Genomic DNA, 26,775 nt, shown 5'->3' with positions numbered 1-26,775 from the left:
TTTTCAGTCATACATGGACATATACACACTCATTGTCACATTTTTTTCTCTGTGATTTATCATAACATTTTGTGTATATTTCCCTGTGCTATACAGTGTAATCTTGTTTATCTGTTCTACAATTTTGAAATCCCAGTCTATCCCTTCCCACCCTCTAACTGTGTTGTTCTTAATGACGGCAGCAGGTAAAGAAAGTTGGGGGTTTTACCAGGTAGTGTGTGCTGTTAACATGGGCACCAATTTGGCCATTTCTATTTTTTTTTTTTTTGAAGCTAATGGATATTTTTAGCTAGATGAAATGAAGTGGCTTCTCACTGTACTGTGAAATAAACAGAAGAATCTTTGGCGTAATTAATAAAGATACAATATGCTTACCAGAAATTGTGCCTAGCTTCTAAATAAACTGTACAGTATGTATCAGAATACAAAACTTTTGTTAAATATTTACCACAAAAATTTTCCATTCTCAATAAATCATTCCTTGAAGTATTTGCAATTGGCTGTTACAGAAATGAGACTGGGCCGTCCTGTTGATTTTGCATGTTTCCACTGGTTGGTTTAGAAGGCTTAATTTGGGGCGAACTGACTGAGCACTGGCAGTAATTCCACTTCACCAGTTCCTCTCACTTTCTCACTAAGATTGCTTTCCCAGAAAGAACTCACCTACCAAGAGCTGGGCCCGTGGTGAACCATTCCACCTGTAGTTAGATTCTCTCTCTATAAATTACATTAAAGGAAGAATAAATGTCTTTTCACCCACAAAAAGGAGGCTGAGATGGTGGTGAGTCCTCCAGTGTCTCGTGTCCTATGTTTTCTTGAGAAGCTATGGACTGGTTTCACAACTAGAGAGTAATCCTCCGACCTCGGGACACTCCTCCTCCTATTGGCCAGCTGGTCCTTTTTCTTCAAAACTCCTGACCTCAAGGGTTTCTAAGAGGTTAAGCCTTTCTCACAGGGACCAACTGATGTCACACAATTTCTGTCTGGATATTTACAGACTTTACTAAACTTGACTGCTGCCGTGGGAAGTGTGCTGAGCTCCAGGCAGGAAATGCTGTGAGTCTGAGGACACTTTGAACCACATAGCACTGTATTTGACCCATTCGGCCTATTCAAATTTCCATTGCTAATCTTATTTCAAAGGAAGCCTGCCTCTGCTCTCCGGGGCCATTCTGTTTCTGCGGCACCTGGAATTTACACGGCAATCTGAGTAGGGGAGCTGAGTATGGGAACTGCATGCAAACTTACATTCTTATTGCATCAAGACACCTGAAGGGTTAGAAAAAGATAAGCTAAAAGGAGGAACATGTACAATAAAGCTCTGAGAGGTAAAGTGGAAGTGTAAGCAGATAGGGTAGGGGGTCCTCAGAGAAAGAGAACCAGCCATGGCTTTCTTGACAGAAGGGAAGCCATTTTTGGCCCAAGTCATTTTGTGATCTAAGCTTGGCCACAGTGATTGTCCTTGAACAGGTCTCAGTAATTAATGATCTTAAGGGAACAAAATAATGCCGGAACAAACTGACTTATCCTGCAAGAGAAGTAACAATAGCAAAGGTAATAAATCAGTTGTAAAGACTCCCAGTTCCATTTCAACTGTGAAGATAAGCCAGAAGCATGTTCTCGAGCTGTTTTGCAGAATTCAGACCCCACTTGACCACTGAACCAGCAGAACAAATGGAACATAAGGAATGATGATGTTGACCTTTTCTGACCCTTGTGAATTCAGTCGACTAAAGCTGGACTCTGGCAACCCTTGCCTTAATTCAGTGCTGAATTCTCCTCTGCTCACGCCCCTTGATGAATATGCATACACTGCCCAAACCCTTTCATGAATATGCATGTACCCTAAGCTTAATTTTGCCGTGCAAGGAAGACACTGCTTTGGGAAAGATGCCCCATGTTCTCGTTACTTGCTGCAATTGATGTTCTTCCTTCCCCTAATCTTTGGTTTGGTTGTGTCCTTTGGCTCAACACCCACCAAGAGGCAAACCCAGTTTTCGGGTCACAGAAGTCCTTGGGTTAGTAAAAATTATTCAGAGACTAGAGAAGATGTTAAATTGATGATTAAGGAACAATCTATAATCTCAAATGCATTCATATGTATTCTGTAGAGGATAAAACCACAAAGGCAAAAAGGCAAGGATCACTTCTCTAAAGTTGGTAAAAGGCAGGGGCTAATGAACATGTTGACCAGCTGGTGCCCATCGTGACACTTGCAGAAAACAGCAGTTTCATCTCACATCTCCTCCCCAAAGTCAGAATGCCGTTCAAAGCATTTTAGGAGCCTGTAAAACACCTGAGACCGAATTTGGGTCATCGTGCAGGTGATACCGGGAACACAGTGAGCGGGGAGAAGATGACATGAGGCTGGAAATACCGCACTTAGGCATCTACAGGTGGCCCCAGGGATCCCCACCTTCCTCCTGCAGCCACAGGGGGCAAACGGTTTCTATTTTTCACTGCTAGTCGTTGATGGACTCTAGTCTGGCAAAACCGCTGGCAGAGGTCAGCAGTCTGATTCCTTGTTTGTTAGTTTCCTTCCTTGCCAACCTCTTCTCCCTCCTTTCCAGCCATCTAAACTTTTACTGAATATGCTAAAGACCATCTGGGGACCATGAGAATATGGGTAAGAGTAAGACACAGCACCTTCCTCTCAACCTGCTTATAACTGAAAAGGGAAGACAGGACACCCACAAACAAGTGTGACACCCAGCAGTGGGCGGTGACTGCTGTACAGGACAGAGGGTGCTGTGTGACCTCAGAGGAGGGAGCTGCTGCAGCTGACCGATCACTGACTGGGACTCTTGCTGCAGGAGTCCTGGGTGAACTCGCTCTGGGAAGGTGGCAGGCGTGGAGGAAGGAGGGCTTCCTAGACACAGGCCCAGAGGAAGAGAGGTGGCAGTGACTTTGACACATTTCACAGTGTTAAGAGGAACTAGAGGGCTACCTACAGGGGAGCAGCAGGAATGAATGGCGAGCAACTGTTCCCTGAAAGGCTCAGTTCCAGCCCTGTCACCTGGGTGCTGGCTCTCTCCAGTGGTTCCCCAAAGTCAGCTCGCAACACCTGGAGGGCTCCACCCCCAGGGTCCCCGGTGGGGGGAGGGTGTGGCCTGCACATTGACATGTCTAACTTGTCCCCAGGCGACGCTGATGCTCCTGGTCTGAGAAGCACTGCCTCTGTCCAGGGACAAAGTCAAAAGCCTCCCACCCCACGTTGCTGTCTCCCACTGTGAAATTTCCATCCTCAGATAGTCCCTTGGCTCCTGGTCTCACTTTCTTCTTCTCATAACACTCCTTGTCCCCTTTCTGTGTCATCTCTGTACACTTTTCAGGACTTAAAACGATGGGATCTGAATGTCATCCCACTAGGATGTAAATCCCATGAGAGACTGTTTCATTCACGAGCTCCTAAAGCAGTGCTGTATTCTGAGCACCCGCACTCCTGTCCTCCTAGGACCTAAAACAGTGTCAGGCATACAGTAGACACTCAATAGTGCTGACTGGATGAATGAGATGCTGTCTTAGGAGGACGAGAGCCAGGGTAAGGGGCCTGGTATAATCTGAGGGAGCGGCAGTGGAGGCCAGGATAACTTGGATGCCACATCGCCTTCATCTTGGGAGTAAAGGAAAAGGTCCATTTCTTTGCTCTTAGTAGAAAAGGTCTGGGGTTGGGGGTGGGAAGAAGGGAGGGTTACGTAGCCTGGGGCTTGAAGTAACTGGAGAGTTTCTAGAGCAGTGGTTGTGAAGAGTGGAGCAGCTCAGCAAGCTAGGCTCCTCGGGGAAGAAGAGAAAGAAGAAATCCTCGCGTGAGACAGAAGCAGCAGGCCGGCTGCATCTCTCTCTGGAACACCGTGTGGTGTTTCCTGTCGGGTATTGTATTAAGGTGATTTTCTGCTTGAGACTTGCAGCCTGTTCCGTTGCTTCCACACCGAGGTCTGAGAGCTCAGGGAGACTTAGCCTCTCCCGTGTGTCTTCCTCTTAGGCCCTATAAGTCAAGGGCTTAGAATATTTTTTTTCAGCAGCAAATTTCTAACTACTCTAAACATTTTGCTACATAGGCTCATCTCAGATGTTTCTAACCTTCCATATGTTCAGTAATTTTGATACCAAATATATGGCTATCATATCATTGCATATCATACACACATTACATACATTCCCCGGAAATGTGATTGACAGGCTATAAATAGGACCCCAACCATTTTATTACAAGTCTTGGGTCCTCATTACATTCACCAAAAAACAAAGAAAATCACAAAAAGGAACTTAGTAAACACTGAAGTGGCTCACAAATTAGTTTGATAAGAGGACAGTCTGAAAGGTGGACGGGGAGACAGAAGTATGGCAAATGAGGTCACATGTGCAATGGCTACAGATGCTGTAAGTGCAATAGACCGATTCTCATCTGCTGGTAAAATGTGTGCGCCTGTAGAAGTTTCACCTGTCAGCAGCTGGTAATCTCAGACTGAGATGCTATAAAAATACATAATGTGTGTGTGCGTTAAGAAAACAGAGGTCGAGAAAGAGCAGGAAGAGGGTGTGTTGACATGATATATTTGCATTTTCATTTGTTTTTTCCAATTTAGGTCATTGGATAAGCCTTTAGGATGCAGAGATGTGACTGCTCTCTCCTCTGAAGATTCCTAGCCTTACTTGGGCACAAGGGAGGGGGGTCAGTGAGTCATCATTTGTACTCTAGGTACTTGATCAGTAAGTGTTGTGAAGTGAGGGAGGATGGGAGGACTGGAAAGACAGAAGAGACAGTACCTCCAGTTCTAACTGACAGGAGGAGACAGAGGAAGGCCCCTTTATTTGCCTAAGAGGATCCATTTTCATGGATTTTTACTTAATTCCCCAGAAGGATAGAAGGTAATGGAAAGGTAATCAATTTTGTAACAGGATGTGTTTGCACGAGAGCCTTTTCAACTAATATTAGACATGATCATTACCTAATACAGTACTTTATAATACATTCCGATTTACAAAGCACTTAATCATTTCATTCAGTGCTAGAGAAACGCAACTTAATGGCTGCCTTTCCTTACCCCCTCTTCCATTGCTGTATCCTTTCTGCCTTCTTTTCATTTTATTTTGAGCTCCAGAAGTTGCTCTAACACGAATATTCAGAGTTAAAGGTGTATTCTCTCTGCTTTGAATTCCAGCTTGGTTTCTCTTTCAGTCAGGGTCCCAGAAGAAACAGAATTCTGCTTAATTAACTGAAGAGACACTCATAAAGGAACTATAAAGGCACCTCAAATCATACATATCCAAAAGAGTAGTAACTTTTTCTGCAAGGAGCTCAGTCCTATTAACCAGTCCTGAGAATCACTTTACACTGTTTCCTCTTTCTTCTCCCCTTTGGTTACACGCATGTGAAAATTCTCCCTCCTCAGTATTTCTTTAATTGGTTCCCTCCTTTCCCTTCAACTGTCACTACCATAAGCCAGGCTGTACTGTGTATTACTGTGGCCACCATGATATTCCAAGTCTTCTTGCCTCCAAATCTTCAGCCAAAGTCTCCCCTTCTCAATGATGGCAGAGGGAACTTAGGGAAATTTTATCATCTATATTCCCCGCCGAAAATTCCTCATCAGCACCCAGTCGCCTTTGGGCATAAGGTGATTCATAACCTTGAAGCCTTCCCTCATCTCTCCTTATTGCCACCAAGAGAATGCCCTTTATTGTAGCCATAATTAATTGCTCTGATTTTTCAGACTTGACAAGCTCTCTTACCTGTAGTTCTTTGCACAGGCAGCATATTCTCTGTGTCTGAAAAACTTTAACGTGATTTCTACTTGTTCTTTATGACTGATGTCAGGGTCACATCCTTTGAGTACCAAACTTTAAAAAGAAAAATGTAAAATATCTTGCATATTTAACAATCCACTCAACTTCCTGTTTGTCTTCTAAGCTTCATTTCACAACCAAGACGCCTTCTCCAACCTCTTTGCACCTTCAGTCTGGGTTAAGTGATCCTCTCCTGCACTCACCCAGCTCCAAGAGTTTTCTCTGAGGGCACAGTGATCCCAGAGTTGAAACTGTTTGTTTACTTGCCCGAATACTCATTGCGCTGTTCACATGTCCTGTCCTTTTATCTCTGAGTCCCAGACTAGCAGAGGGCCAGATACCTTACAAATATTTATAGAAATGAAATGAAATCCTCCCTCATTAAACACTTCTCAGCTTTGCCAGCTCACTTTGCTTCATCCCCAACGACTCTAGGGAATAGGAGAGAGTAAGTAGTTTTCTGGATTCACTGAAGACAGTGCTGTCAACTGTGAAAAATGCTGCGAACTTGGCTGACCTGGCTTTTAGTCCCAACTCCACCACCAGCTCTGCAAATCCCTTTACCTTTCTGGAGTTCTGCTTCCTTGTGTATTAAATGAAAAGGATTGGGCTCGCTCTGATTTTTTTTTTTCCTCCTTCAGTTCTGACATTCTGCCTTTAAAAAGACCATATACAGAATAAAAATGCATGCTCTCAAATCAGCCTGAAGTACAAAAGTCTGAAAGCCCATTTGGACAGATATTTTTCTTCAGGAGAACCAGGAGAGAATGGGCTGGTATTCATTAAATATTGGAGTGACCACCGAGAGAGAGACTGCTAGTTACTTCACAGTATGTTCTCCTGGATCTGGCCATTATTTCATAGCCTCCCTTGCAGCTAAGGCCATCTAACTGATTGTGGCCCCTAGGAAGTGATGTTTGAACTTCTGGACTGTGCTCTTAAAGGAAAAGAGAGTGACAATCCCTTTGCGCTTTCCTGCCAGCCTTGTTCTCTGGCACTGTCAACTATACAGGCTCCAGAGTTTTACATGAGAGAGAAATAAATTTCTCATTTAAGCCATTGAATTTTGAGGTCTTTGTTCTGGGCAAAAAGAGAAAGAATAACAAAACAATAGCATCCTTAATAACAGATTCTAAAGAAAATGTTTTACTATGTTCAAAGTACACTGAGAAAAAGAATAAGGATGACAGTTTTGTTGACGAAAACCACTTAGAGAAGTTTGCTTCAACCTTTAATAAGATAATTAATTGTTTAGGAACTTTACTATACTATCCAGAACAAGGTCCTAAAGCTTCATATTCTGCATTCTGCTTTGTCATAAAGAAGCTACTGCCCAGAGGCAGACTGAGAAGGCATTTATTTGGCAAAGCAAATTCTAATCCTATTGACCAGTTATCTTCCAATTGATCATAATGAAGACTCAAAAATAAGTCATCAAGAGTTTTTATTTTCTGTTCAGTAATTCCAAAAGACAGAAAAGCTTTTGTAGCTTGCACAATCTAGGCTGTGAAGTTATGAAACGTTAACATCCTTCACTGCTTTTCATGGGGTGGAAGTGATTATGCTTAATGGTATTACCCAGAAAGTATCCTGGCGCCATAAAATAAAGGCTCCATTCTCAGACTGGGCTCCACGGAGAAGGTGGCCTAAAGCATATGAAACACTCCTCCTTCCACTTGCTTAGTGGCAGAAGGAATGCTGGCGCCGCGGAGTACCATCTGCTGGTGAGTTCAGGTCAGGAGCAGGGAGCTGCAGCATTGCACGTCTTTAACAAGCAAAGCCGGAGGCCCCAACACACAGAACACATTGCAGGGAAGAAAGATTTTGGTCTAGTCAGTGATATACAATCAGCATTAAGGGGTTGCACTTTTTGAGCTAGTGCATAAGGAAAACCAAAAATAGTCCCCCATTAATAAGAGCCAAATTCTAAAAGGATCCTGCAGAAACACTGGAGGACTATTCCATTAACCGCAAACCAACTCGTGGGGGCAAAGGTTCAAAAGCAACCTTAGAGCCCACCATACACCCTTCACAACTCCTAACACCCTAAATCTGTGTCTATCTCACACATTTTAATCCATCATTCATGATCTGAGATTGTTCCTTCTCGCTTTTGGCTCTTGTTATGAGAGGGGCTGCCTGCTTGGCTTGTTAAAGGTGAATGATGCTGAAGTTCTCTGTTTCTCTGCCCTGACTAGAGGAGGCAGGAGAACCAGAGTCTGATCACAGAGGCCTTGAGAGCCAGGCAGAGGATTATGGATTTGATGGCAATAGGGAGCCAAAGTGGCTCTTTGAGCAAGAGAGAATACAACAGAGTCCTATTTTAGTAAGATCATCAGTTTGAGAAAGGTAGACCAGTTAGGAGAAAATTACCTCAATGGAAGCCGAGATAAGAAGTCCTGCCCGGGGCTGGTGGCTATTACAAGAGAGAGGAGAGGACCAGTAGGACGCTTTTTATAGGAATGGAAGGACCTGGAGATAACACGACTCTCAGATTTCATGTGACCACGGGATCTCTTGCACTCCAGCCTTAGGTTTCCAAAAGATCAGAGCATTACAAGGAAGCCAGCATCAGAGGGTAAAAGAATTAAAAGCTGCTGTTGGGAGACAGAGGGGACCAGCCAGAGAGGTAGGAGGGAAACAAGTACGACGTCCCTGAAGTCAAGTCTGTTCCCCGAGTCTCCGTTTCTCAGTCATCTTCTCTCCAATATGACCCATTCCAACCTGGGGCCTCTTTGCTTACAGGATTTTGAGGACTAAACTGCCTTGAAATATTTTAATTTCCTTTAAGTCTAAATTCTTGAATCTCCATATCCGGCTCCCATGGATGACTAGTGGCCTTGACGAATAACCGGGGTGGGGGGGGGTGTCGGGGTGGGAGCGCAGGGTTGGGGGTGGGATGAGGGTGGGGGTGGGGGTGGATACCACACCAACACTGACTAATCAGAATGCACCAGCCGGCTGGCGGGCTGTGGCCCGCCCTGCACACACTGTGGTCGTGGGGAAAGGCCGAGTCCCTGAGCTTCTCCCCTGGGAAAAAGAGAGGAGGAGGAACTGAGCTGAGACATGAAAGGGGTCTTCAGTAAATGCGGGGCTGGTGAGGAAGGAGGGGTCCGGGAGGCCCCACACCAGGCGGCTCAGGCCCACGGAGCAGCTCTGGTGGCGGCAGGTCCGTTCTCTCTCCTCGCCCCGCCGAGGTACCGGAGGGCTGGGTGAGCAGAGTCGGGGAGGCCCGGCAAGGGGTCCGCGCGCAGAGCCCCCATCCAGCACTCGGACCGGACGCTGTGCGGACTCAGGTTAACGTGTGGGGCTGCTTTTCGTACTAAACTGTAAGCTGCCAGAGGGCATCGCTGTGGGGATCAGCGCTCTCGGCACAAGCAGGCATTGGAATAACACTCGTTGCGCTACGAGGCGCACAGCCACGGCCACCTTCTCTGCTGCTTTACTTCAGTGACAATCTGAAGTTCCTTCATCTTCCGTTTTTCTACGCCGTACAGCCCGCTTGCTTTTCTAACAACTATTTGCCATCAATGACTTATCGGTACCCTAGAGAAGGCGACCGGGGTTAAATCTCCAATTTTACCCAGTTATCTACTTTCCTTTCTCATCCTTAAACTATCAGTTCCCCAAATAAGGTTTAATCTTCAGTTTTTCTGAAAACCCATTCTTTCCCATGCCTAAACAGGTGGCAGAGGGAGAGGAGTTGGTGGAGGTGGAGTCAGGTGGAGCTGGGGGAGGATTCCAGCTGTGCCCGCCCAGTCACCGTGGGTTAGTGAGCTGTGAACTTGGGTTACCCTGTCTGTCCCTCATTTAGCTTCTTTGTAAAATGAGGGTACCAAAAACTGCATAATGCTATTGAGAAATTAATATTTTTTAATAAACGTTTGTAGTAAGTATTGGTAAGTATTAGTAAGTACTTGACATGATGGTAAAAAGCTAAGTTGCTAAGAACCTTGCAATATCCATGCTATTGCATTTAACCCTCATGACAATTCGGTGGGGAAGGCTCTGATATTGTTTCTAGGTCCCAGATAAAGAAACGGAGGCTCAGAGAGGTTAAGGAACGTATCCAAGGTAACAGAGCTACCAGGTGTGGGAAAGCAGAAACTGAAGCCCAGGCAGCTGAACTTCAGGACTTACTTACAAACATTATGCTCCATTGACTGGCATGAGTAAGGTATTGAGTAAGTAGTTCTTGAAGAATCATAGCCACTTTGGTTTTCCAGCATTGCCAGAATTTATTGCTTTACGCTCTCAGGTCTCTCTTTTACTATCACTAAAAAAACACTACCCTAATTTCATGTGGTGGAGAAGATCCTTATTTTTTGCCCACAAGATCACAGTAAAATAACTAACTAGGTCTGCTTCCAGGAATATGAGGAAATGAGGGAAAAGGAGAGAGAACACAGAGTGATATCTGCCCGGGTCGGAGGCTCATTCACTGACTGATACTAATCACTGAAATGTTTGACTTGTGTTTAGCCCTTGAAGGCTGCTAACAGTTGTGTATCAATAAATGTTATTTGATGTGAAGTTATTTTCCACACTTGGCTTCCTTCCTTTTCTACGTATTTTTAACATTCCTTGTAAACGTGTAATTTGATAGTTATCCGAAAAGGTCTTTGTTATTGTCATCAGATTTTCCTGCTTTTTTTTTTTCCTGAAACACTCAAATTTTCTATTTCCCAAGCCCCTATTATATACCTGGCACCATACAATTGTTATTAGTTTATATAGAAGGAAGACCATTAGCTGCTCTCAGAAAGTATGCCAGTCTGCCCTGTGTGTTCTATTTTTTGTTCATGCTCAGAGTCCTGCAAATGATAATCACATATTATTGGATTCAACCAAGACCTACAAAAAATATATATATATTTTACAAAAATGTAAGAAATAGGGCTGCTTCATTAATCACTGCCAACACCACCAAGACAAATTACTTAAGGGATAAAAAAATGAGGTGGTTTAGAATCACTTTGGATGGGCAACAAAAATAATGCTTAATACTATTCTACCCTATCATTCTGCCAAGTTCTTGTTCCCTGAAGAGCTAGACTCGTAGGAAGTAGTTCCTGGGGAAGTAAAGCAAAATAACCCCAAATCTAAGCTGCATCTCTGTCTTTGGTGATGAGAATGACCTGTAGCTAGTAAAGGGGAGGTAAAACCCCCATTTTCAATGGTGAGTGTGCTCAGAGACGTTTCTGGTTTTGAAGACGCTCTGCTGGGATGGGCCGGGAGGGCTCCCTGCAGTTTCTCATTGTTTCATCTTTTCCTTCCGACTTCCAGACACCTGTAATTTGTACGTTTGGGACTCAATTATGTAGCAGCCAAAGAGAAAATGGCAACTATTACATTCTTTGCAAAACAACAGAAAAGGTATTGCAACATCCTCCAGAAAGTTTCCAGATTCTGTAGGAAAAGGACACTGTCTTTTGCCTCATTTCGTTTGCAAGTGGTGCTTAGGAAAGTGTGCACACTGGCTCAGCTGAAGCAGGCCTGGTACCTTCCCTGTTGACAAGCACCACACACCGAAACAATATGGACAGGACCATGGCTGAGTGGGGGAGGGAGGTCCTATGTCACATGGACATGTCAAAATCTGTGAAATATGTTTATCACATGGCCTGGCATCTGTTAGGAGAGTCAGAGTAGACTCCTCCACACCCTTAGTCCGCACTGCCAGAGACTAAGCTTGGCTTCCTTACCCAGATTTCCAAGGGCCGTGACAAACAACAGGATGTCACGCCGGGACCATGTGTGTCCAGGAGACAGAAAAGCAGCTCTCACAGGTTAACTCCTTCTCTGTTTCTCCCAGGAACACTGGGGTCGAAAACTTGGGGATTGTATTACCATCTATAGCCCTTACCTCCGCCAACACCTCCACCCCCACCCTGTGTCCCCTTAAACTGAGGGCACATTTTAAACATTTCCTCTGGAAGCACTGTATTCAGGGGAACCCTAAAGCAGTGCTCAATTCTTAGGAGAGGAAGGGAAACAATTCTCTTTCCGGGGTCACACTTATAAATTCTCTACGCTGCTGCTAGAAGGAACAGCTTTGCTTTAAGACCTGGCCATAATCCAGTTCTATGTGAAGGTTTTCCTCAACTGGTCATTATTGAGCAATAGTAGACTATTTAAAAAGATTTAAGACACTACTTTTCCTCCTCTGCAGAAATAACTTGCAGGAGAGGAGCTAATTAGGGTTCTTCCAGCCCTAAAATGCAGGAAAGCCATGATTTCCAGACTCAAAGAACGACCCCCTGCAAATTCAAGCAAAGCACATGCTGTATGTTCCGCAGCAAGCCTTCAGGATAATCAGACGCATGCAGTCCCACACCGCTTTATACGCAGCCCTGTGTCTCCTCATGGAGGGAAAACACAAAGCATGCTAACCCACAGAGGGGGCGAAAACGAACTGTGTTGCCCTTCACTGTTTCTCCTTTCAGAAAAACACCCATCATTGTACAGATTGCTACGTTTGTTCTGCTTATTTTGAGTTGACTCATTTGCATGGCTCAGATTTGAAAATCTTTCAAATAACCACACTGTAGGCTAACAAGCACTAGAAAGAAAAAAAATCACACTCAATTCTTAAATTAATCACTGGTGAATTTCTACCCACTGCCCCTGCGTACAGTTCTAAAGGGGAAGCCTTAGTTTTCAGGTCACAATTCACATGGCGCAACAGCATCCTTCCTGCCAAGCATCAACCAAGGCAAATACTGCACATACTGGCCACAGCTACTCCAAAAACAGAATCCCAACCAACATTGGTCCACAGCTGAGGTCAGCACATCATAAAAAGTATGGGAAACATGACTTGCGCCTGCCGCCTTCTCTCCAAAGAGCCGGGAACTGCACGTACATTTAATTTTAGGAAAGTGGACAGATTCACGCAGAGATCACAGACCAGAAAAAGCGAAGCGTGCTCAGGAGCAAACCAGCCCCCTCATCCGACTAAAAGTCACGCAGGGCATGAAAGTCGTTCCACTTACCCGGCATAGCGGTTGCTGTAAAGGTGGCCGTGCCCTGGTTGCAGAATCTTCAAAAAGAGCAAGCAAAGAGGCAGAAGAGCAGCTGTCCGGCTCCTGGGCTTCCCGAGGAGCTTCATAGCGGGACGATGAGAGGAGCTGAAAGTTTCTCACCGCAGTCACCCGAGGCTGGAGGTGGCTCCCAGCACCCCCTCCACATGCACACGCTGCCTCTGGGAGAGGGTGGGGGAGCGGGGTTGCGAGTGAGCAAAATGTGACACTTCTTTCCAGTCACAGGGGGAAAAAAAAAGCTTAAGCAGCCGAGGGAGGGAAGTTGCTATTAAGACTTGGTCCTGGGACGAGCAAGCAGCAGCAACAGCGCCCTGCCCAGCTCAGCAGCTGAGCCTGGTCCTCAGTCAGGCTCCCCGAGGAGGGGCTGGGCCTGGCCTGCGCTGACTCACCGCACGGGTGTGCGGGTGCTGCTTCACTTGGGTAACTCCTCTTTTTGTTTTTTCGTTTTGTGTTTGTGTTTTTGTTTGCTGTCCCACTTCAGGCCCCTAAATTTCTTTGGACAAACTTTCTCCTTCCGTTACCCTCCAGAGCAGAGGACCCTATCCTAATTGCAAAAGATTTGTTTGAGGATGAGCTAAACACAGGCATAGAGCATTCCAGGCTTAATGTTTTGATCAACCATGGCAAATTTCTTTGCGGATTCCACATCCTGAAATGCACAGTAAATAGTCTCGAGGAGTGTGTCCACAGGGGCGAGCTGGGGCCCCTGGGTGTGGGTGGACGGCCAGCCCAGGTCCCTGCTCCTCCCTGCACCAGGAAGGGGCAGCGCTGCCCGGGGCTCCGGGGACATCCTGTGCTCGCTCCACGTCGTCAGCAGTGCTCAGACCTGGGGCCACTGCAAAGGTTCTCGTAGGGAACAGGAGGCCTCTGGGTGCTCAACCTCCTTCGCCGCACTTTCGGAATCACTTAGGGAGCCAGGCCATTTAAATCAGAACTCCCGGGGGTGGGGTCAGTTGTTTAAAAAGCTCCTCAGGTGATTCCAGGTTCAGCCACCACCACCGTGCTGGCCTAGCGCGAGGCTTCTCAAACCCCATCGTGCATACGGGTCACCTGCGGAGCTTGTTAAGCGTGCAGGTTCTGAGGCAGTGGGCTGGGGCTGGGGCCGGAGGTCCCGCGAGTCTGACGAGCTGCCAGCTGACGCTCCGATTGCTGGTCTTACAGTCACACTTTGAGGAGGAAGGCTCTTCTTTAGAACGAGGTCTGCTTTTTCCCCTTTCTCTAAGAACTAGGGGTTGGAGGGCAACTTCGGAGCAAAACCAGTTCCTTCTTGTTTTTCCCACGTTGGTGAAGCAGGCCTTTTTTTTTTTTAAATTGCAGAATAGTCAGTTTACAATGTTGTGTCAATTTCTGGTGGGCAGTATAATGTTTCAATCTTACATATATATACATATATATATTCCTTTTCGTATTCAAAGCAGGCTTTTTTTGCATTCACTTGCTTCTACCCCAGTACACCAGGTTACCCGTCTTAGGGGGAGGGGGATGTGCTTTGCTCTCGCAAAGAAGAGCACTGCTATCGAGGGCGCCTCCGGCTATCCCCCATGCCGAGGCCTGCTCGCGCGCTGGAAGGGAGTGAGCCACGTCTCTCTGTCACCCGCACTCATTTACTTCTCAAATCTCCTGAAGAGGCATGACCAAGGACTCCTGTACCCTCCAACCTTGTAGCCAGAGCCCCTGGGAGAAGAGAACGCGCCAAATCTGTCTCTGTGTTCCCTACCTCGGCAGCTGAACTGAACCCATAGGAGTCTGGTCCGTAACAGCTGAAATGGTTTTCATCTGAGATGACTCTCTGACATTTTCTCCAACTACGCAGGGTCCTTAGTTCATCCCTTCTCCGTGCTTTCCTCCCCCACACCTGGGTGTCCTCGGCTGCAGGGCAGAGCGCCTGGAAAGTGAGCGTCGGTCTGGTTTCCTCGCGCGGCTGCCTTCTCCTTGAAGGCAGAGCCGAGTTCCTTGCTCACTCGTACGGCTGCCTTTTCTCTCCTGGAGGGAACACAGTGTTCACTGAGGAATGATCAACAGGGTTTGTTGAGTAAGCGATGAACCTGGGAAGGGACTCATTCAACAAGCATTCACGGCGTGGCCTCTGAGTCCAGAGAGAGGAGAGGCCCCCGGGGAAGCCGAGAGCTGTGCCGCTGAGGTCTCCTGCTTTTGCTTCTTACTCGTTTGTGGTGGTGATTTCTTCCTTCCTGATTTCACAGCCCGGCACTTTGGTCTCTGTGACCTGGTGAGGTCGCTCCCGGGGCTCGCAGCGACGCTTCCTGGGGCCTTTCGGAGGAGGCCAAGAAAGCCTATGCAACAGCCAGTGAGCCGTGGAAATCAGAGGTTACTGTGTAAATAAAACGCTTCATCTCTTTGCATTTCGTTTTGTCAGAACAATGTATAAATCTGTCATATTATATCACAACATTAAACTAGGAATGTTCCGTCTCCGACTGGGGATTAAGCTCATCCTCAAATCATTCTGAAGGATTGGACCCAGTGAAAATGTTCAGCAAAGGCTCTCCAGACCTGGAGACCAAGGTAACAATTTCCTGGGCCATCAAAAAATGCAAAACACCCTGGAGACATCCTATAACCTTCCTAAAAGTTTCAGATCAAAGGGAGGTTCTCAAACAATAGAAACCATTCCTAACTATCTTCGTCTGCTTTTCTAAGGACCAGGTTATCTGATCAGACTTCCCTTGGAGCAGATAAGCACCCATAAAATGAGTGATGAATGGAGTCCACTTAGCCAGTGGGAGGAGAAGAGAATGGTTCTACAGATGGATTCAAAGATAAAGGTCTCGTTTTTAAGGCACCAAGAGGGAGTGAATTATTAAACCAATTAGAGATTTGGAGATGGAAAGATGAGAAATTCTATTTATTGGCTATGACTTCATCATATTTTAGTAGAAGAATGAACTTTATTAAAAGAAATATTAGCCTGCAGAGAAAAAAAAAGCAAACTACAATAGAGAAAAGGAAAAGTGTCATCCTTGATTTGGGTCCATTGTTGCTGATGATAAGATAATTTTCAATGTCTCTTCCAGAGCTGGAATTCAAGAGGATCTGGGTCTGGAAGAGATGGAAGAATTTGGCTGAATAGGGCTGGGGAGGCTGGGTGGAGGTGGTCCTTGTTATTAAGGAAACATTGCAAACAAACACAGAGGACACGGTCCCTAATTCTGTGACACTTTGTGCAGGTGGAGGGGCTGGCCACATAAACACATCATTACACTAGGTGGTCCAATTAATTATTTAGAAACAAATCACAAATGCTGTGGTCAGAAGTTAAGAGGGAATGGATCGTGTGTGTAGGGTGTCCTGAGGAAGTGAACATATAAGCAAAATATGAGAAGGAGCCACTGTACCAAGAAAAAGGGAGCAGTGTGGAGGGAGTGAGGGGTGGGGACAAGACCTTGCAGGCACAGGGAACAGCACATGCAAAGAAGGCTTGTTCAGAATTCACTGTCCTTCCTTCAGTGAAGATGGGATGAACAGTGACATTCATGCTGCTCGGTTTGGCATTTAAGACCCTGAAAAAGTTTTTGATTTTTATCTTTGTCAGTATTCCCTGGATAATCTCTTTCTTTTCCTTCCTCTGCGTTTCCCTTCCTCTGTCCTTGGCCATGTCCTTCATGGATGAGGAGTGTTGCTCACTGAGATGAAAGAGCAATTTGAAGAGCAAGTGTAATTGATGGACAAGCCTGTTATTCTATTTTAGGTTGTTGTAATTATGTTACAAAGATGTTTTATAGAATTTATACAGTAAAACCAAAGTGTTTTAATGTAGGAAGGATAGAATGAGGAGCTTTACTTGCTGATTCCAAGCAGCAGAGGAGGCTTCCCCACCTTTTCCATCTCTGCTTTTCCTTCTTCTCCCTCCTTCTCTGCCATTCTCCTTTCCTCCTTCCTGATACCCTTCCTTCCTGATACCTGTCTCCAAGGTGATTATGAAGAAATAAGGTAGAGAAAATATAGTGGGGGGAGGGTACATCTCAGTGGTAGAGCATGTGCTTAGTATGCACAGGGTCCTGGGTCCAATCCCCAGTAGCTCCATTAAAAAAACTAATAAACTTCATTACCTCCCCTGTCCAAAAAACATAATAGATGTGAGTACCTTAGAGATTGCCATTTCAAAATGACAAACAAATGATGTTTGTGTTATGCCATTTGTGACACTGTTTTACTGAAAATCAAAAGAAATTTGAGATGGATGGAGTATGAGGCCGAGATTAAGACAGTTTGATTAGAATAAAGTCAAAAACAGTAATGAACAAGGGATTGACGCCAACGACTGTCCAATCTGTTTGCCTCCGGCAGTGAGAGATGATGGAAAAAATGACAAAAACAAATAAGAATGGAAACATGGAACAAGGGAAAAGATTCAGTTTTAAACAGAACTTTTACAAAAAGGACTAAGGGTAGAGGGGATGAATTTCAGGTGTAACCAAGATCAAAGAATAGGTGATGGAACTTGTCTTAAGAAAGAAAGGCTGCCGTGAGGAATGAGGGAAGTCAGGCAGCCCTGCTTCCCCTTCAGACAGAATAGACACGCCACGGGGGAGGGAACTTGTCTCGGTGCTGAAGGACAGGGAAAGGGACAGAGCAGAAAAATAAAGGCGCTCTGTTCCAATTGGCTTATAGAGATAAATAAGTGTCCTTTCAATGTCCCTAAAATTCCAAGAAAATAGGGAACTTGAACTAATAATGCTTTCAATATGCTACAATTTTTTTTAGAAAATACTCTTGCAGAAAGTACTTGCAGTAACTCAGAAACATTTTAAGAATCCGAGTTCACACAATTAAAGTAAATCTTTGGCAAGTAAGACTAGTTGTGTAATTTTGGTATAATAAAAAACAGCAGTATTCTCTCTGATTTATCATTGTTAAGTATAACGTAAAGGCATGTTTTAAAATTCTATTTGGACACACTTTCTCTCAACTTATACAGGTGTACTGATTGGTTATGAAAAATGTCAACTTGTGTAAACTAAACTGAATCATTATTTTGACACTTTATTTCAATAGGAATCATGTTTTGTAGTATGTCAGCTTGTAGATAATTTCCAAGGTCTTTAGGAAGCTTAACAAAATGACAAATAAACCAGCTGGAAAATGGGCAAAGGATCTGAATAGACATTTCTATAATGTCTAGAATATACAAATGGCCAAAAAATACATAAAAAGATGCTTGACATCATTAGTTATTAAGGAATTGCAGATGAAAACTTCAACAAGTGTAGCACAGGGAACTGTATTCAAATTCTTGTATATGGAAAAGAATCTGAAAAAAAAAAGTGTGTACATGTATAACTGAATCACTTTGCTGTACTCCTGAAACTAACACTGTAAATCAACTACAGTTAAAAAAAATAGGATATGGTGGATTAAAAAAACCCCAAAACCTCACAATGAGATACCACTTCATGTGCACCAAGATGGCTACAGTCAAAGACACAATAATGAGTATTGGTGAGAATATAGAGAAATTGGAACCCTCAGACACTGCTGGTATGAATGTAAAGTAATGCAGCTGCTGTGGAAAACAGTTCTGTCATTCTACAAAAATTAAATATAGAGTTACCCTGTGATCTAGAAATTCCACTCCTAGGTTCCACTCAAGAAAATTCAAAACATATGTTCACACCAAGACTTGTAAGCAAATGGTCATAGCAGCATTATTCATAGCAGCCAAAACGTGGAGGCAACGCATATGTCCATCAACTAATGAACAGCTAAACAAAATGTGGTCTATCTACAATGGAATATTATTTGGCCCTAAAAGGCATGAAATACTGATACGTGCTGCAGCCTGGATGAACTTTGAAAACATTATGCTGAGTGAAAGAAGCCAGACACAAAAGGCCATGTGTTGTATATTTCTATTTATACGAAACTTCCAGAAGAGGTAAAACATAGAGACATAAGTATATGAGCAGTTGCTGGGAGTAGGGGAAAGGGAGTTCCAGAGAGTGACTGCCGATGGGGTGGGTTTTCTTTTTGGGATGATGAAAATATTCTGAAACTGGGTAACGGTAATGGTTGTACAATCTTGTGAGTATACTAAAAACTACTAAATTGTACACATTAAAAAGGTGAATTTTATGGTATGTGAATTACGGCTCAGTTAAAAAAAAAAAGAACTCTAGGGAATTTGAAACCTTAGACTGATTAAATAGAGCCGATGAATGGATAATCATTGGATACCTAAATTATTTCAAAGTAAGATAGACCATTGAAACACTGAGTCCCTAAGCACAATGTTGTGTTTATATGCTTTTGCTTTTAATGTGCTACATACAGATAGGCTACATCTTTCATTAATTTTTGCCACTTTCAGAAGGTATGTAAAGTTGTAGCAAGTGTGTGTCTTTAGAAAGTTGTTTTATACATATTTATGAGTTCTTCTTGTGGCTAAAATGCTGATTGGTAACAGGCAATTCTCCATTATCCTCAGTAAAGTCTTCTCTGTGAAATAGAAGTTAGTTACTTTGATTTGGTTTAAAGTTACAATTAACATTGGTATTTGAGACCATACTAGGAGCAATAGTGACAAAGAAAGTATGACTACATATGTGCTTCTATTTTTCAAGTCAAAGAATAGTTTTCCCCTAAAATAGTACTTTTCTGTTGTTTTTCCTTTCCACTTTTCTTTTTTTGTTCTTCAGACCCATTTACACACTTAAATCTTGTTGAGGACTCCAAAGAGATTGTTTATGTGGGTCGTAGCTACTGATACAGACTGGATTGGAAATTGAAACTGAGAACTTTTAAAAATGCTTATTTACTGATTCATTTGAAGGTAGGAATGATGAAAGCGTTGTATGCTAATAACATCTTCTGAAATTAGTTCTTGTGCCCTTGCAAGATTTATCCTAGAGTGCCAGTATGTTCCAGAAAATGAATAGGCACAATGAAAGGCAAAGCTTGGAATGTAAATTTTATTTGCTTTGGTTTATTATACCTGAGTCTGAAAAGCTATGGAATGTGTTAATAGCTTAGCAAAGTTTGCTCAGTGTGGATGGAATTGCTTCCTTGGTTTACCATTTATTGCTTTCGCTTAACAATTTGAAGGGTCAGTGTCAGCCACCTACACAGCAAAGACTGTCTTATCAGAGTGACTTTCTGTGCTTTATGTCGCCTTTGTTACATCCTGGATTATTTAAGCAAACAACAACAAACAAGAACAAAGTACTTCTCACTTCTGAAAGAGCTAACATTTTTACAATTATGTTACCTTCAATGTTTATTTTTAATTTTTTTGTCACTTCAATTAAATAGGTAACAAGTATTATTTCTCTGGCACCTACTTGATTAAGCTTCTGCATCTCCTCTGATATTTTTAATTTTATCTTCCCAGAATCAGACCCTCAGTATAGAACAAAAAATTAAGTAAAACTTTCAGGATAGCTTCTGCACCTTGAAGTTCTATTTATGATTTCCCAGAGGGTGCCTGCAAAATCACAAAGATTTGTTCTTTTGCCCTGTAAAGTACTAGAAATAATTAGGTTTTTTTTTTTAAATCTATATTCCTATTGATGCATTGCATGAAAAGAGCTGTCAAATCTATAGAGACGCGTATCCTTCCTTAGGGAAAAAATTATAAGGAAAATATTATTAATACAAATATTTCAGAAACTGAATCCTGTATGAGAAGTTCCTGGGGATTTTCGAAGCCCTTGTGGTCCATGGCTTGTGTCCATCTCTCAGAGCACAGTATTGATGGATAACATTAGGCGTCAACAGTAAAGTGTTGTTAGTCATAAATTTCAGTTATTATTTAAAATGCTGATTAACCACAAGCTTATTCTTCATTTGAATCTGACATCTTCCAGGCCAGTGGTTGTCACTTGGGGATGTACATCAGATGCATGCATGAGGTTTTATAAAAATAAAGATGTCTGGACTCTACTCCAGGCTTAGTAAATCTCTTTTCTTGGTAATCTTGGGATATCTCAGCATATGTTTGCATATTGCTTTTATGTTATGTGTATTTATGTCTCAGGATCGTTATGTTGCTTATTAAAGTTATTTCCTCTGCAAAAAGGATGTTCATCTAATTTTATAAATTAGATGTAACATTTCACTAACTGCTTTGAAAATAGGCTTAATCGTGGGCTTTAACAGACCTTTTACCTAAGCTTTTTGACATGGCTCTATTAACTTGTTTTTCACGCCACGTGTACAACCAAATTTGCATGTCAGTTCCACCATCTTTGTCATGCACACTCACCAGAACTTTCACATTGGAAAATTATCAGTAATAAACGAACCGCAGCTATCTGAATCTATGTCATCTACTGATAGTTTCTGTATTATTCTGATGCTTGTCTGCTGTAGGTATGACCATTTGAAAAGTCACTAACAGTGGCAGAAAAGAGTGACTGTGATTATCCTTCCTCTTTCAAATCAGAACCTGGACAGTCTTCTCCCAGCTTCTGCCCTGACCACCCTCATTGTCTGGTTCTACGCTGATCCCTTTCCTTTCCTTGCCCCAAAGTTTACCAAGTTAACTGGCCTTCTTATTCCTTTTCTCTCTTGTTTGGGGGCTGTCTTCTTTTTCTTTCTTTCTTTCTTTCTTTCTTTTTTTTCTTCTAATCTCTCCTGTTCCCAATGACAAGTTCTTTATTGTTTTATCTCCCCCTTATCTCAGATCAGGGATCTCTTTATTTTTTTCCTCAGGTCTTTCTTTTCCAATTGCCACCCCACTTCCAAACCATCAGCACCCCTCTTCTAACCTCTGAATCCTCCTATCCAGAAAGGGCACTTCCATCTAATATCCCCCCTGATTTCGTCCACATTTCCTTCTGCATAAGCTCTTTATTGCATATAGGCAAACTCTTTGTCCAGATTGCATTTCCAACTCCATTTTACCCGCTTGCTGGACCAGAAAACACTCACACAGTCTTACTGAAACTGTTTCCTACTTGCTCCATGAACACGGGATTCCCGAGCTGAAAATCAACCCAGTGATCCCCTAAGTGCTTTAAGTGCTTTTCTGAATTAAAGGAAAGCATCAAATATCCAACCAGAACTTCAACACAAAAGTTAACAGCTGGCGCACAAAGAATCTCCTACAGCCTCTTTTTATCTGAGTGAGGCCTTCTTTATTGAACTTTATTTGAAATATGCAACTTGGCCTTAAACTCACAGCTGCAATATTTCTAGGAGGGAGAGAAATACAGTCCGGATAGGGTTACACCAGCTACAGAAGGAATAAAACCCATCTGTGATCTTAATTCTTTTTTTTAATTGAAGTATTGTTGATTTGCAATGTTGTCTGAGTTTCTGGTGTACAGCAGAGTGATTCAGTTACACATATACACGTATTCTTTTTATTACAAGCTATTGAATATAGTTCCCTGTGCTATACAGTAGGACCTTGTTGTTTATCTAGTCTGTGTGCAGTAATTTGCATGTGATCTTAATTCTTCAGGCAGTCTGAAGTCGTGTAGGAGTCATTTTTAGAATTGCTTGGGAAACATCCCTACAAATTGTCACTGGGGCTGAGGGTGACACTTCACTGGCTTTTCAGTCTGTGCATCCTGGTCTCGTCACCATTTAGAGGCATAAGTCTCCTCCTTAGAGACATTTTCTTTACCTCTGTCTGACACTTGCTGAGTAGAAACAAATAGCTACTTAATTTTGTTATATGGACCAAAAATTTCGGTGCACCAAATGTAACTTGTAATGAAAATTTTTCTTCAAATGTAATTACGTTTGCCAGCACAACCCACGAATGACGAGCACTCAGTTTACAATTATGCTGTCCACATAATTTGTTAGTTGCACACTGATTTCCACCCTCTTCTTCTCCCCAAACCCTCTCTCTTCCCACAAGCTTACTCAACTTAATTTATTCTGAAAAAGCTGGACATTGTTCGAAACTAGCGTGGGCCAAACTTTGCTGCACACTAGATTCAGATAAGGAGCTTTAAAAACTCCTAATCAGAGTGTTTAGGGGAGGGAGCCAGGTATCACACTTTTTAAAGATTCTCAGGTAATTCCAAAATGCAGTCAAGCTTGGGAACCATCATCCTAAGTAACTTACCTGTATCGACTCTCTGTCTTGGCCATTAGCACTCGGTTATCAGACTATCCCAGATCACATGGGTCTGTCAGTCCAGTTCTCCATCCTCATCTCATGTGTCATAGGTGGTAGCTCATCATCCTTAATCTACTTACTCTCTCACCTGTCTTCCGGGAAACTGCACTCTGATTCTCCCTTAGTCTCTGTTTATAGCTTCCCTTCTCCTTCCTGTCCTTCTAACATGGAAGCGCTCCGGAATTCAGACCTTGATCATCTCTTATTTACCTTACACTTATCCCTTTGATGATCTCATCCAATCTTGTGGCTGAAAGTACTATTTATATGCTGACAATCCTCATATTCCCACATTTATATTTCTAGCTCTGAATTTTCTCCTAAATTCCAGGTTATTAAATCCAACCCTTCATTCAGTTGTCTCTGCTTGGATGTCTAATAGTCATGATGATTGACATAGACAAAATAGAATGTATGATTCTTTTCTAATTTCCCCTCCAAACCTACTCCTTCTACAGAAGCTTCCATTTGAGTTGGTGACAGATCCATTCTTTGAGTTGCTCGGATGAAAAAGAAATCACCCTTGACCCCTCTTTCTCTGAGCACATAGAATCTGTCAGAAAATCCTGTTGGCTCTATCCTACACAGTGTCTCCAGAATCCAGCCACATCTGACCACTTCCGCTGATACCACCCTGGCATAAGTTGCCATCATCTTTCACCTACATCACCACTAGCACCTTCTCATGCTCTCCCTGTGTCTGTCATGCTTCCCTGAGGTCTCTGCGTAGCCACTGGGGTGGCGCTTAAAGGCACAGCTCACTATGTCACTCCTCTGCCTGGCTTTCCACAACTTTTGCTGGAACCTAAGATTCTAAGGGGGCCTCCAAGGCCCATATGATGCCGTTCCCAGTCACCTCTCTGGCCTCGTCTCCAACTACTCCCCACCCCTTGCTCACTACGCAGCAGTGTGGGCAGGCGGGATACTGGCCCCCACAGACGCCCCGTCCCAATGTCTGGAACCTACGAATGTTACTCAGGGTAGCCAAAGAGACTTTGCAGATGGCATTAAGTTAAAGATCTCGAGATAAGGAGAGCCTCTTGGATTATCAGGGTAGGCCCAATGTAATCACAAGTTTCCTTATAAGAAGGAGGCAAGAGGGTCAGATTAAATGAAGATGTGATAATGGCAGCAAGAGGTTGTGATATGGCTTGGGAAAGTCACTGATTTGGCAAACCTCAGTAGCATCACCCATAACGCAGCAAAGACATTAGTGGGGATTGTATCACACTTCCGCCCCTTGGACCCCTCACAGGGTCATTCTGAAGATAAAGTAAGAAGAGCCTTGTATATTTTGAACCGATATATAAAATGTTCTATTTACATTTCGTAAATTTTATCTTATTTATTTTGGACGCAATTTTTTACAAGTCTGGGGAAAAAGGCAAAAAAAAAAAAAGAAAAAACAACGATTAGGTTACTTATTCTGTCATTTAATGAGTTAATCAAGCAACAGATTTATGTGCCTTCTTGGTATTTGTGGGACAACATTACAGAAAAGAACTAGACCAGATACAAAACTCCTTAAACCTTTAAGTGGATTCTTATCCATATTTAATATTATTCAACCATCTGAATTCACCTATACTGAGCCTGCAAATATGCCCTTGGTTCATGGTTTTTTTTTTTTTTTTTGAGAAGCTTGTAAACTGCATTGCTAAAATCCTGGTATGTAGCTTCTGTGGCAACTCCGTAACTGATAGCTGGGCAATTCTTTCCCCTATAGTGAATCCACTTGGATCTATGGGTCACCTTGACCATCTCTTTGTTTCCTAAGTATTGGCAAGTCATAAACCATTTTAGGATTTTGCCATATATATACATATACATGCATATACATATATATAGACATATATGAAGACATATATATATATGAAGTTTATTTGTTGATAATTTCTTGGGCTTACCTTTTGGATGAGAGATTTTTCTTTCCCCCTTGAGTCTTAAGATTCCTCTCAATTTCCCTTTGATTTCTCACTAGTAATCTATTTGGGCCCTTGACTGTAACCACACATCCCTTTTATATCTTGAGATAGAATATATTTTGGCCTGAAAGCATGGTAATGTTTACTGTGACCAAATATTCTTTTACCCCATTGTATCTAGGGATTCGGTTCCCTTTTAACAATGCTTGTCTTATCTGCACAGTATGAAGACCATTCTTCTCAATAGACAAGGAGACTTTGTGAGCACTGCCAGGTGATTTTGTACTCCCAATCTTAAGGCATCAGTTTTGATACAGAACTAGGCGTTCTGTTTTCCAACATGACTACCAGATTTAATTTCACAGAGACAAGTTTTATGTTTTTCCCTAGACATTTTGTTTTTATTCATTAATTTCATTTCCCTCCATTGGCTATATTTTGTCCTTTTATAAAAAAAATTAGAAAACTTCACTTAACTTTTGGGTTCTTGATATGATAAGGGTGATTTAGGATTTTAGTATATAGCCCTCGAGTTGGATTAGTTCCCAAGTTTTAAGATATTCCACTTTCTAATATGAGAAAATGTAAAATGTGTACCTGGCACAGTTTCCCAGGGGAAAAACTCACTGAAATGTGTTGCTGTTCCCTTTTATCAGCTCCAGAAATAGCTGCAGTGTGTTCCTTTGCCCTGCGTGAGAAACGCCAGCCCTCCCCTTGCAGTAGTCTCTAAAGATGTCAGATCTCTCTAGTGAACCAATTTTATTAACTGGACAGCTTGGTTTTTTACTAAACAAGGAAACTATGAAAATAAGGACAGAAAGATAAAATTTCTTGTTAATTAGCTCACTCCAAAGTTAATGTTAAGACAATCATATGTCACATATTTTATTTTGCCTCACCAGCAAACTGAAAGCAATTTCTCAATAATCTGTAACTTCCTACTTTTTCGCTTCATAAAGAGATATTCAGCTCTAAAAAGATGAATTACATGGGTGTCCTTCACTCTGTGGAAAGGAAACATCTAGAAAAGTAACTCTTCAAAAATGCTGATTTACATTATACCTTTGAAAATGTTCCCCCTGTGATCTCCATTTCTTGCTGTTTTGCCCTTCTGACTGGGGAAGCTGAAACGGTGTCATCTTCATGGTCATGATTGTAGTAACTAACAGTGAGCGCCTCACCATGTGTTAGGGGCTGTGAAAAGGACAGGGTGTCATCATACTCAGTCCTCACGGCAGCACCGTGAAGAAGATGCTGTATTATTGTCCTTGATAGAAAAAAGAAGCAGTGATTCACAGAGGTTAATAAAATTGCCCAGTTCAGACAGTTATTAACTGGCAGAGTCTAAATTTTAAAGCAAGTGTGCCTGACCTGGATGGAGGCTTGCTCTTATCCACTGTGTAATATGTTCTTCTGAGCTTAGCCACCATTAGAGACCCCCCTGGAAGTTCAGTTCTCCTCTCAAGTGACTCCTGCATTTGTTCTAAGGGTCTCTAAGATGTGTCCCACGGGTATGCATTGATAACACTCTGGAGTTAACCTTGGGAATCTTCCATTTCCCTACAGTATGAAGCCTCCTCAAGAAAACTGAAAATACAGTTACCAAATGATCCAGCCATTCTGCTTCTAGGTATAAATCTGAAGAAAATAAAAATACTAATTCAAAAAGATACACCCACCCTAATGTTCATAGCAGCATTATTTACAATAGCCAAGATATGGAAGCAATCTAAGTGTCCATCAACAGATGAATGTATAAAGGAGATGTGGTGTATATCTGCAATGGAACATTACTCATCCATACAATAGAATGGAATTCGGCCATTTGCAACAGCATGGATGGACGTAGAGGGTATTTATGCTTAGTGAAATAAATAGAAAGAGAAAGACAAATACTATATAATATCTTATATGTGGAATCTAGAAATTA

At 42.8% G+C, this 26,775-nt stretch overlaps 1 protein-coding gene across 2 annotated transcripts in view; it reads right to left on the bottom strand.

Moving 5' to 3' along the window:
• Positions 1-13,161, bottom strand: part of CPA6 (carboxypeptidase A6) — a 181,219-nt gene extending 168,058 nt beyond the window's left edge. Inside the window, exon 1 of one of the 2 annotated variants that reach the window (XM_015239606.3) lies at positions 12,783-13,161. In XM_015239606.3, the coding sequence (XP_015095092.1) occupies positions 12,783-12,898 (116 nt within the window). In that variant the 5' untranslated portion in view covers positions 12,899-13,161. The remainder of the gene's footprint in view (positions 1-12,782) is intronic. The other variant, XM_006204710.3, reaches the window with a different exon arrangement.
• Between the last annotated feature and the right edge of the window lie 13,614 nt (positions 13,162-26,775).

Source organism: Vicugna pacos, chromosome 29 (assembly GCF_048564905.1).
Source record: "Vicugna pacos chromosome 29, VicPac4, whole genome shotgun sequence".
Lineage (NCBI taxonomy): Eukaryota > Metazoa > Chordata > Mammalia > Artiodactyla > Camelidae > Vicugna > Vicugna pacos.
Note: the sequence above shows the minus strand (reverse complement) of the source record. Positions and strands in the feature narration are given on the sequence as shown.